At 39.7% G+C, this 12,782-nt stretch overlaps 1 protein-coding gene across 1 annotated transcript in view; it reads right to left on the bottom strand.

The window, feature by feature from the left end:
• Positions 1 to 2,370: 2,370 nt before the first annotated feature.
• Positions 2,371 to 12,782, bottom strand: part of KCNK3 (potassium two pore domain channel subfamily K member 3) — a 52,122-nt gene continuing 41,710 nt past the window's right edge. Inside the window, exon 2 of the mRNA XM_072407258.1 lies at positions 2,371 to 4,184. Within this exon, the coding sequence (XP_072263359.1) occupies positions 3,331 to 4,184 (854 nt within the window). The 3' untranslated portion in view covers positions 2,371 to 3,330. The remainder of the gene's footprint in view (positions 4,185 to 12,782) is intronic.

Raw genomic sequence — 12,782 nt, 5'->3', positions numbered from 1 at the left:
CTTTTCCCTGAGCATGCATTTCCTTTATGACAAGGTTCACTCAAGCAGTATTTCGTGCCATGCTATCCTATTTTTTCGGGGAAGAAAAGGAAACAAATTGATCAGCGCTAACTGATAGATCTGAACTATATGTAAGATTCTTAATGATGATGATAAATGTTAGTGCAGTGACCTTGCAAGTCTTGGCTTTCATTCAGAATCCTATGAGAAAGAAGTTTATATTTTTTCCATATGGGTCTTCTTTGGTTGCTACAGATTTCCGCCACAGTATATGTTGTACGCTTTTTATGGCTTGGGACAGCATGGCGATAGTATGTGTCTTTCACTATTGCATATTTCTTTAGGTCTTTTCTACATGTTCCTGTAATCTCCTGCAATTGGCCTTATTTATCAAACTCTCCAAGACTGGAAAAGATAAACTATCATCGTGATGAAGAACCTTGGTGATCCAGCAAATTCAGAATGATTTCTTAAAAATCATTTAATATTAAGTGACAAATATTTTCAGATCCATTGAGATTTTCTGGATCAGCCAGGGTCTCCCATGATAGTCTATTTTCACCAGTCTTGGAGAGCTTTAATAAATCAGGCCCAATGTCTGCAGCAAGGTAAATAAAGAAAACAGTGATGAACAGATGCCTTTATGGTGTGCCTAATGTTGTTCAATATTGGAGCTTTGAAATACCATTGGAGCTAAAAGAATTCCATTGGATGGGCTGTTCAAGGTTAAACATAAACCAGATAGGTTAACTGGCAGCTTACTAAATAGGCCCTTGTGTGTTTTTATGGCTGTGGTAGTGCCCTGCAGAAAGCACAGCTAATATTGAAAGGTATTTAACTACCCTGTAAAGCGCTGTATATCGTGTTGCCAGCTTTCTTTATCTAGAATTTGCTCTCTTTATTTATATATATACATTGCATATATTCAACATTTAAGTTCATGGAGTGATATTAGTGTAAGTTCCTCTGGGGCGGAGACTACGAATAGCTAAGTGTTAGCTGAGTAACCTATCAAGTGCTGGACTAACATAAAATTATAAAAGCAGGACTAAAGATAGAATGTAGATGATTTTCTATTACCTAAAATCACAAATTGGAGCAGAACTTGAGAAAGGTAAAGCAATGAGTATTTTTGTAACAGGAAATATAGCCTAGTAAAGAAAGTGTAATATTCAGCAACCAAACAAAGGAGCCGCGCTGCGTGCAGTTTCAGTTCTGATTTTAGAAAGAACAATTAAACAGGAATTCAATCCATTGGTTTACAAGAAACAGCAAAGGGTTCAAGAGTTTCCTTTGCAGACAAAAAACACATAAGGGCAAATTGGCACAAACATACTGTTGTGTGAATGCTTCCATAATCTCCTGTTGACCCAACTCTTTTACATTTTTGGTATAAATTATATATTGCATATCTAACTTAGCTAGATGTTATATTAGATCTAGATTTTTTTCTTTTGGACAAAAAATCAGAATGTACAATTTTTTCAGTAGTTGAATGTAGTATAAGTATCACGGTAAAATCTACCCTAATTGATGCTGCATATACTCAACATAATTTGCAAGCCATGGCTGCATCTATCTAGAAAATAAATAATACACATGTCGTATGCAGGTAAGGCTTTTGCCTAAATAAATCTTAGCTGTAATATTTTCACCGTATCAAGCCTTAGACTCTGTTTACAAGATCTTTAACAGCATGTATTGTATGAACAATGTGGGCAAACATCTGTCTATATCACATGTATATGGTCATGTATGTTTAAAGTCCTCCAAATGATTGAGTTCTGGTGTTCTAGTTCAAAGACATTTTAGGCAATTGTGCTCTTATATACCTCAATAGACCTTAATATATTAGTACAAGGGAGGTACTTTTATGACCCAGGATGACTGTGCCCGTTTACAAAGCCAATTTCATAAAGACATGGTTTGACTAGTTTGGTATAGATGAACGTGAATGTCCTGCTCAACCCTATCCAACACTTTTGTATTGAATTGGTAAGCCTAGCGTAAGCCAGGTCTTCAGAGATAAGAGTTATCTATTTAATTTTGGAGTGGGATACCCAACAAGGTTTTGTGGTCAGAAGTCTACAATATTTAGCCATATGTCCAGTTTTTATTCATTCTGTGGGATAGATAAAGAAAAGCTAGTAGAAGCTTTATCATCACAAATCACCATTTCCATTATGTTTCTTAGACTTTCAAATTGAGATGTTACTTTCTTAGCCTGAGGTATTACAGAGAACGTTTTCCGGCATCCCACTTCAGGACCCCCATAATGTGGGGATTCCAAAAGAGATATCCTGAGACCTTATTTACTTGATGTCCACCTTTCCTAGCATTCAAAAAATTGGTATTCTCAGGGATAGATATGAAAACAGCAAATCCTCAGATCAGATGACTTTAATGCTAATCATGATGCCAACCAAAATGGGTGCCACTGTGTGTTGTATGATGGGTACATAGTTTATAAAATTTAAAATAAAAATATATGTATATATATTTCTAGGAACCATGAAAAGTTGTGGAAAATTGCGAAAAAATGCTGAAAGTGTCAATTTTTGTGTTCTTCACAAAATAGCCTTCCTTGTTTGTGAGCATTGGTTTTAATGTAAACCTATCATGGCAGAAATGCGGTTACCATTGCTGCTCTCCTTGGAAATTCTAGTTACTTGCTGTTCTGAGTAGATGACTCAACGTATCGAAGTCGAAGGTCAGATGGACAGCAAGGCAAATTTAGAAAGGAGGTCAGCAATTGCAACCACCATGTTTATCTCATATTAGATGGCCTTTCTGGTGTTTAGTGGTGATGGGAACCCAGTCTATAGAGAAGAAGAATCCCCGCAATGATACCCTAGATGTTTCTCTACAGACTGGATTAATCTTCATTTATTGAGGCCAATCAAAACATTTGCAATTAATCTGATTTGCACTTTTATTATGCTACTACACCTCAGAGGTTTGAAAGCCAAGGTCTGTCAGCTAGAAACAAATTCAATGCAGTTTTCTTTCCTGCTACCACTATGACCTACTTTCTAATTCTAGCAAAAATACTGTAGTCGGAATTATTTCCTTTCTAATAATTCCCACTTTGTTATTTTCCATTCTAAAGGGGAATTCAGAAATCTCAACCTGCCAAAAACCAGGAAAAAAAACAAGAGTGGTGGCACAGATGACATTGTGGCGAGATTTACAACTAACAAAACTTGCTGCTTTATCCACTGAGGTATAAATTTGTTCACTAAAATCTTCAGTTTTGTCAATTTTCCTTCAAATCGCCTCATTTTACTGAACGGTATAAATAAATGTCTTTGATTTTTGGATCAATGTACGTTACACAGAACTTCTGCGCTTCATGAGTCCCCGAAAGGCAGAGAGACTGTGGAGTCCAGTCGATACTGAGCTGATGGCTGAATGCTGGGTATTGCAAATGCATCCATTGGACGGCGTGCCCATGTATCCACCAGGTGAGTGGTGGTTTTGCTCCACGCAGTTGTCTGATGAGGACAAGTCTCGAGGTATGATCATTGGAATGGAGTACTGTAGTTTTTCCCTACTCTTATACCACAAACATGAACACATGGACTGGAAGTGAAGAACCTCAGCATAGACATTTCGAAAGCCACCATTGGAGGAACTGCTATCATTGGTGTGAATGCTGGAGTGACCGTTTCGATTCAACAAAGCTCGATGTTCGGCATCCCTTTTCTCATCCTCTGCATTCATGGTCATGAACCGTAGGACCACCAAATTGAGGAATGCTCCTATGACTGTAAGTCCAGTTAATATGTACACAAAGCTAAAGGCAACGTACTGTGGCTTGTTTTGTAGGGCTGCATCCTTTTGGAGTGCCACGTAGTCTCCAAACCCAATGGTGGTGAGGGTTATAAAGCAGTAATAGTAGGCATGGAAAAAGCTCCATTGCTCATAGTATGAAAAAGCAGCGGCGCCAATGCACAATGTGCTTATGCAAGAGAAAAATCCAATAATGACCATGTTGGCCATGGAAACCTCAGCCCGTCTCATTCCAAGGCACTTCTTGATACGGTAGAGGAGATACCTTACGAGGGTGTTAATCCTTTCACCCAGGCTTTGAAACATGACCAAAGTGAGCGGGATACCCAGAAGAGCATAAAACATGCAAAAGACTTTGCCTCCATCTGTGCTGGGAGCAGCATGTCCATAGCCTAAAAGAAAACACAGACAAGGTATCAGAAGTCAGTAGTCCACAGGAAGACCTAAAATAGTTCACTTAGACCTGATGAGACAGAAACCATTCCCCCAGTCTACCCCTCTTTGATACCACCTTATTATGATACCACTTACCTAGTATATTTCCATTTTACTATTACATCCCCCTAGTCTATCCTGCTTTTACTATTACCCCCTTGTTTACCATCCTTTTACTATTACACCCTATAGTCTATCACTCTCCCCTTTACTTTTTCTTCGTCTTGCTCTGTTCCCCTTTACTAGTACACCACCCCTGGTTTACCCTCTTTATTATTACACTGTTCAGTCTATCCCCACATTACTATTACATCTCCCCAGTCTATCCCTCTTAATGACACCACCTTTCTAATATACCCCCAAGTTACTATTAAACCCCTTCCATATCCCCCTTTAATACCCTCCCCCAGTATACTCCTTGTTACTATAATACCTCCTATAGTATATTCCTCCTTTACCATTACACCCCCAGTCTACCCCTCCTTTACTATTACACCCTTAGTGTGTCCTCTCTTTACTAATCCACCCCCAGTCTACCCCTCCTTTACTATTGCACCCTTAGTATTTCCTCTCTTTACTATTACACCCCCCAGGCTACCCCTCCTTTACTATTGCACCCTTAGTATGTCTTCTCTTTACTAATCCACCCCCAGTCTACCCCTCCTTTACTATTGCACCCTTAGTATTTCCTCTCTTTACTATTACACCCCCCAGTCTACTCCTCGTTACTATAATACCTCCCTAGTATATTCACCTTTTACCATTACACCCCTAGTCTATCCTTCCTTTACTATTACATCCACCTAGTTAACCCCTCCTTTACTAATACACCCTTAGTATATTAACTCTTTATTATTACATCCCTTTTATATCCCCCTTTGCTATTACATCCCCCCCAGTCTACCCCTCTTTATGTTACCACACTTAGAGTATATCCTCACTTCACTATTACATCCTTAGTATACCCTCTCTTACTTTTACAGCCCCCACCCCGAATCTACCCCTCTTTACTATACTGCCCCCTAGTATATCCCCCTTTTACTATCACGACATTGAATACAAATCCGCCTTTATTACACCCCTCCCCCCTTAGGCTACCTTACTATCCCCAGCACAATGCCTCATGCTGAGCATTCATGTTTAAATGTTTTCTTCCTTAATCACTTTATTACATATTAAATAATACATATAAATTGATATAAAAATATTAATTAGGCACAGAAGTAAAGAAAAGTATGCATTTGTATAGCAAAAATAAAATGAGTAAAACACAACTTATACTAAAAGACCTTTATGAAATATTAAAATATTTTACAAAATATTATATTAAAATATACAAAACAATTAGCCATCATGCTGACACTGCAAAATTTGGCCTGCACATCTAAAAAAGAAAGACCCCGGTGTAAAAAGGAGAGCAGATTTCATACACAAAAACTAAAACGTGAATACTTCTCCTACTGCCTTTGTCTACTAAATACTACTGCTAAGATGCTATGAATATGTCTCCCAAGTCTGCTGGGACCGAGACTTCTATGAGGGTGTTCTGGGTCCCATGCAGATCTCAGTGGTTGCACCAGGTTGATCCTTAGCGTATGTCATCCATCCTTGGACATGTGGATGATATTACATTGTGTTATTTTCTATGGTGGAATTAACTGTTAGCTGATTATGCTCTAACTATTCACTAAACACGTTGTCCCCTTGTAGTGTCAAACAAATTTCACCCAAAAGAATTGCAGTTGTAGAGGTGCACATGGGGTGCAGAGGTGGCTGAGACAAAGCAGTCCGGCCTAGTGGTTGCTATGGTTACCACCCTTTCACCGTCACTAAGGGCCCTTATCAAAGGACTGAATTTGCCCCTAGACATTGAATTCGCATCATTAGAGGTTCTCGTGGGGTACAGAGGTGGTTTAGTAGTGCAAAAAGTCTTTTTTACCTCAGGCAAGGCTGCTCGGCCTAGTGATGGCTATGGTAACCGGCCTTTTACCATCACTAAAGGACCTGTTCCAAGGGCTGAATTTGCCCTCCGACACAGAATTCAGGTCAGTAGAGGTTCTTGTGGGGGGCAGAGGTGGCTGAGTAGCGCAGGAAGTCCCATTTACCTCAGGCAAAGCAGCCCGGCCTAGTGGTTGCTATGGTTACCACCCTTTCACCGTCACTAAGGGCCCTTATCAAAGGACTGAATTTCCTCCTAGACATTGAATTTGCATCAGTAGAGGTTCTCGTGGGGTACAGAGGTGGCTTAGTAGTGCAAAAAGTTTTTTTTACCTCAGACAAGGCTTCTCGGCCTAGTGATGGCTATGGTAACGGGCCTTTTACCATCACTAAAGGACCTGTTTAAAGGGCTGAATTTGCCCTCAGACACAGAATTTGGGTCAGTGAGGTACTTTTAGGAAGCAGAGGTGGCTGGGTAGGTCAGGAAGTCTCATTTACCCCCGACAAGGCTATCCGGCCTAGTGGTTGCCACAGTAAACAGACTTTTACATTCACTAAAGGACCTGATCCCCAGGGCTTAATTTACCCCCAGACACAGAATTTGGATCAGTAGAGGTCCTCATGGGCAGTGTAGGGGTGGCTGGAAAGGTCAGGAAGTCTCATTTACCTCAGACAAGGCTGCTTGGCTTAGGGGTTGCTATAGTAACCGGCCTTAGGCTTCAGACCTACTGGTAGGCCGCTACTTCCGGAGGAGCTGTGTTCAGCTATTTCTGGCGGTCACCATCAATAAGACCCCAAAAATCATCATCCTGCTGTGGGGTGAGTTTTAAAAAAAATAATGATATTTATGTGAGGAATTTCATCCTCCTCATTGTGTTAGGAGACATTTCTTGGATTAAAGTCCCCTTTAATGTGAGAGCATGCACCAGGACCTGACCGCCTGGAGTATGAGGTTGAGAAGAATGAAGCATATATGTTTTTCTTGGTTCTCTCTTACGTACAAAGGGCCGTGGGATCTGTGAGTTTTTTGGGATCCATATCACAGGAGGTCATATAGGACATTGTGCAAACCTCTGCAACCCCTGTGCTGTCTGTATTGCATTTAACATGGGGCAGTAGGTATACCATTTACAGAGGACACATGGCAGAACCTTGTGCACTGCTGGGCTAACAGAACTTCGGGTCAATGTACAGATAAGACTTGCGAAGGGGGCTGGGAGGGTTTGGTAGGACCCCATACCTGTAGGATGTCTATAATCTACAAGCAGAACTGGATGTACTGTTTGATTGGGCAGCCAAGTGGCAAATGTCTTTTAATATAAATAAATGTAAAATTATGCAGTTAGTGGGGGGGCCATTAACAACATGCATGCTTCATACTGTCTAGGGGGGATACATTTGGGGAGTCAGAAATGGACAAGGGTCTGGGGTTTCTGGTAGATCATAGACTTAATAACAGAATGCAATGCCAAGCTGCAATATCTAAAGCTAGCAAAGTACTTTCTTGTAATAAAAGAGGAATAGACTGCAGAGATGGAGACATTATCCTGCCCCTGTAAGCATTGGTCAGACCACATCTGGAATATGCAGTCCAGTTTTTGGCATCAGTTCACACACACATATTTATATATTCTTTTTATTCGTAGAAAAATTGCCAAAAATGTGTCTTACAAAATGGAGCATGGCCCTATGACTGCACATCTACCATACTGAGCAGGTATACAAAGTCCCAGCGGATACACCAGTTTTAATACCTTCCGCCACTGATAGAAAATCTGCTTTGTGCGTCTGAAAATAATTCTATAGAACGACGTACAATCCAGATAAATTTCTTACAATCGTAAGGTATGCAGTTTTGCCTTCTCTTTTCTTCTGCTGAGCTTACATACATGTCTTCGTTTTTATATGTATTTTTCCTCTTTTATTGATTAAGTTCTCTCTTCTTCAAAAGCTGGGAACACTGAAAACATTGCTCAGACATAACAATAAAAGGCAAAAGGCCCTCGTAGACACTGATTGTGCGCCAGACAATCAATGCAGCTATACAGCCATTCTTCTGTTCCAGACACGCCGTATATTCTCCGGAATAACGTGGCTTAGATTTGACACATAAAGTGAATTTAGAACTTTTTCATTTTATTTTGGATTTTGGAAGGGATAAAACCCCAGCAGCTTTATTTCTGTTTATTTCCAGTTGAGATGAACATTTCAGATTCACCCCCACCAGCCAAAAGGAAGGCAATTTTTACTGGCATAACAGCTAATTCTTACCATAGCTGTCCTTATTTCCACAAAAAGAATAAACAACAAAATGTTGTGTTTAAGCAATCACTATTACATTTATGGAATTACCTTAAATCAACAAGATTTTGTAGCCATCCCACAACTCCTCCCTATACCCTACTTGCCAAGTGCCAGTGCTAGAACCAATGGATCCGGAGCTACAGTCTGTGGCCATGCCACTGGTCAACTCATCATGCCCATCGTGCCTTGTTGGGATGTCATGATGTTGCTACAATCTTTTTGAATCTGAGAGACACCCGCCAATGGACACCCAAGAGTCCGTGTCTGACTAACTTTTTATTCATCAAACACTTTTTCCACCAAACTTCAGCAATCGGTATTCATATCAGATCTTATGGCAGAGACCAGACAACTATACGAAGGTATTCAATAACTCATTTTATGTTAGATGCCATTTTGTCCATGGATGACTGGGAAACATAATGATACTCTGACAATGACTGACTGTGAAAAGGTGGGTTATAATTAAGAAAAACATTGAACAATGCTGATTCTTTCCCTGGACAGATTGTAGAATAAACACATTCTGACAATTATTAATCTCAGACAATGAAGAAGGATCGCTATTGTTTCCATTTTGCCTGGTAATGAATTACATATCAATATGGGGCGGACAGTCTGAGAACAAGAGGGCGGACAGGTTTGTGTGCAAATATCTCATAATGTAGAATATATAACTGATACTGATACTGAAAAAATAGTTCTATTTAATGAATGCATTGTACATTATCTAGAGACGACATTTTTTTTCGATACCCTCTGATTAGCAAACACAGTTATTATTAAAGAGGAACTAAATACTCAAAACTCGCCTATCTGTATTCTAGAGCAGGGAGCAGCAGCCATCTTTCTTTCTCTTCTTCCTGCTGCAGACAATCTTAAGCCATTTTGACTGCCTGGAAGACATAACTCGCAAGATGGTGCATAGGTGTTCATTAAATCCCGCACACGCAAGGGAAACAAGGATTGTGCATGCACAGATCAGTTTTGATGTCAGAAACCTGGGGTGATCAGGCAGGTAAGACGTATTATTGCAGAACGTGCATCACCTATACCTTTCTGCAATAGTGACCGGCCTAATCATGCAAACTTAAAAGTGGAAATTTAGTTTTAGGGTCGTCTGGGAAAAAAAACTTCCCCATGCAACCATTCCTCTCTTTCAGCACCTTTCACCCATTCTTAAGTCTTTATCATACTTATATGATCTTACTTATCATACTTACTTACTATGACATGGTGCCAGTGCCACAAGTAGTGGATCCAAAGCTACAGTATGTGGCCATGTCACTTGGTCACCTCATCACATCCCTAATACCTTGCTAAGACGTTAATATGTTACTACAATCTTCTTGATCCTTAGAGACCCCCATTAATGGACTCCCAAGAGTAGGTGTCCATGAAGTGATCCGGACACCTTAAAGAAGAACTATCCTGCTCAGAAGCAGGCCCAGAAGCGGAAAGTTATTAGCCCAGTGATCTTTATAACATGGAGGACAGTACATTAGTGTAATAATAATAATAACCAGTCTCTCTAACATTTCAGCTAAATGTGCAGACTTTGTACCTTGGTAGACTCTTGTAATATGTAACACTCTCTAAACATGGCTGCTAACATGCCAGTCTCTTGTAATCTTCTGCTTGTTAAGTAAAACGGAAGGTTTATTCATGTCCTTGTTATATAGCTGTGTCAAGTAGACTAATGATCCAGGGAACATCCGATAGCCTCATGGAATCAGGAAGGATTTTTTTTTCCTCTGTTTTTCCTCTGTTGGTCCTCTGTTTTATTTCTTGGATATGTTTATTTCCCTAGTGGTTAAACTTGATGGACTTATGTCTTTTTTCAACCTAACCTACTAGGTCGTTGCACCTTAGCAGTCTCTGGTAACATACAACAGTCCCCATAAAGAGGATATTGTTTTATAATATGCAGCTACCTTTGCAACATGAAGTCTATTGCAACATGCACTTATCCCTGTATTGTGGCCATCTCTTGAAGCATACAGCAGTCTCAACAGCATAGCCATCTCTTTTAATGTGCAGAAGTCTCTGTCCCTTGTTGGTCTCTTGTAATGTACAGCAGTCTCTGTAACATGACAGCATCAGTAATGTGGCTAATCTCTCTTTAATAGGACATTGGTCAAAGTAGAGTTCAAATTTTTGGTACCAACACAATAGATGGCGTATTAGCTCCTTTCAAGAATGTTTATTGGTTGGGAGAAGATTTGAAGGAATACACTTTAGGGCCCTTACTTTAAGGGACCATTTCTAAATATATGATTCTTCTCAATGCCAAGAAAAGTAATAAATGTTTAAAGTAATAATAAAGTTGTTTTTTATAAAGACAGACTGTTCTTAGAAGAGAACAATTGGTCACCCTTCACTTTGTACGCTCAAACTTTTTACAAATGATGTACTCATGAATTAATGCATAAAATGAATATAAAGGAGCACCAGTGACATGCATTGTGAAATTAAATTTCACTTGTATAATAAAGCCATAAAAAACCTTCTATAAGATGGAATCACTGTCGTCCTTGCAACCCCCCTTCTCTCTATGAGTTGCTGGTAGTTGGCCAAGTCCCAGCAGGATGAAAACAGCTTGTAATGTATAAAGACAAGCAAGAACAACCCGACAGAGTGAAAAGTTAGAGTGCGGATTCATGCATATGCATCAGATGGGAAAATACTGGACCTTCAGTTAGCTGAAAACTAAAAACAAGGCGACGGGCCAAAGAACAAAGTCCATCTAGATCCTTGTTAGAAGACTGGATCCTGGACAATGTAAAGTTGTCAACATCTAGGGCATTGATTTATTTATCATAGGTAAAGATCCAATGATGACAAATCCATTTCAGTGATTCATAAGTAGGGGGTCTATTGCTTTTTTAGATGGGTATTTATTTTTTTAATTCCCCAAGAGAAAAATTAACTTGGCCCAAAGGATGACCATTGGGTGACAACATTGCCTGAAAAATGAAGCAAATAAAGGAGAATACTGCTTTAATATTAGGCCAATGATGTCAAAGGGGGCAGGGTTCTTATCCTAAGTTCTGTGGAGATGTCAAAAAGACATCAGATTTCTGTCATTGGAAACAATCTTGCATGATCATTTCAGTGATCGGTGACCAGCCAAAGAACAAGTCCAGCTATAGCTTTATGGGAAGATCGGATCTTGGAAAATGCAGGGTTTTCAAGACCAAGAGCCTTGAACTAGTAGTCGTAGTTAAGGATCCAATGTTGATAAATCTATCCCAAGGATGAATAAGTGGAAGGTCTATTGTTTATTTAGCTTGGTATTTATTTAATTCCCCAAGTGAAAATTAAAATGGCAAAACTTTGTCCAACTGAGTGACAACACTGTCCGAAAAATGAAACAAATTAAGGAATACGCTGCTTACTTGATTATATTGGGGGACCTCCCTACACATGCTAGATTTTCACCTAAAAAAAACAACCACGACCAGGTGACAATCATCTAGCGTGTGTAGATTGTATCTAGCTTTAGAAATCGTAAAGGTCTTTGGGGGACTGGTCATCCAAACTGGAACTGGCAAACAAAAAGACTGTAGGACCCCGGAATGAGAAAAGAATCCTCTTGTTGCTCATAACTTTGGAATGTCATTCACTTCCCCCTGCTCGGTTGCCAGTTCAGGATTTTTACCTCTTTGATAGGTCAGCTCATAATGACCGAACTCCCATGCATGTGCACAGGAGTTTATCTACAATGGGCAGATGGGGGGATGCCCTGTATATTTATTGTACAAGCTGTGCATTTCAGTAAGGATTGTGAACAGGCAGATATTTTTTTTTTTTTGCAGAAGAGACTTAACCTGTCCCCTTCCTCCTTAGTGAACCCGACTGCTCAAATCAATAGTTCTGTCCATCTAGTATGAACTTTACACAACTCTACTGCCTAGAAGGAAGGATTTTTCGGCTGCAGTAAATGTTATCTTTGCAGATGGCTTCTTCTTGCATTGCAGGGGTTAAATGCAGAAGCTTTACTTACGTAACCTAATGATAGCCAAAAATACAAACCCTTAGGCAGATAAAACAACTTCCATATATGTATTTCATCTGTGTATTTAGCTGATTGCCGGGGATTCAGATTTAAACCCCCTCTAACTTCTAAGAAATGTTCAATCAATTCTCTAAAAGGCCATAAACGATCGTAACGTTCTGATATCTCCACTTGGTAGTACTACAGCAAAACTTTGGCCGGCATCATGGAAAATTGCAGAAGCTGGGGCACAAAAGTTCACCAGAACTGGCAGTTTAGCTTAGTGTTGGATGATTTCCAGACATGCTTCTTCTCA

This window comes from Pyxicephalus adspersus, chromosome 4, assembly GCF_032062135.1.
Source record: "Pyxicephalus adspersus chromosome 4, UCB_Pads_2.0, whole genome shotgun sequence".
Taxonomy (NCBI): Eukaryota; Metazoa; Chordata; class Amphibia; order Anura; family Pyxicephalidae; genus Pyxicephalus; species Pyxicephalus adspersus.
Note: the sequence above shows the minus strand (reverse complement) of the source record. Positions and strands in the feature narration are given on the sequence as shown.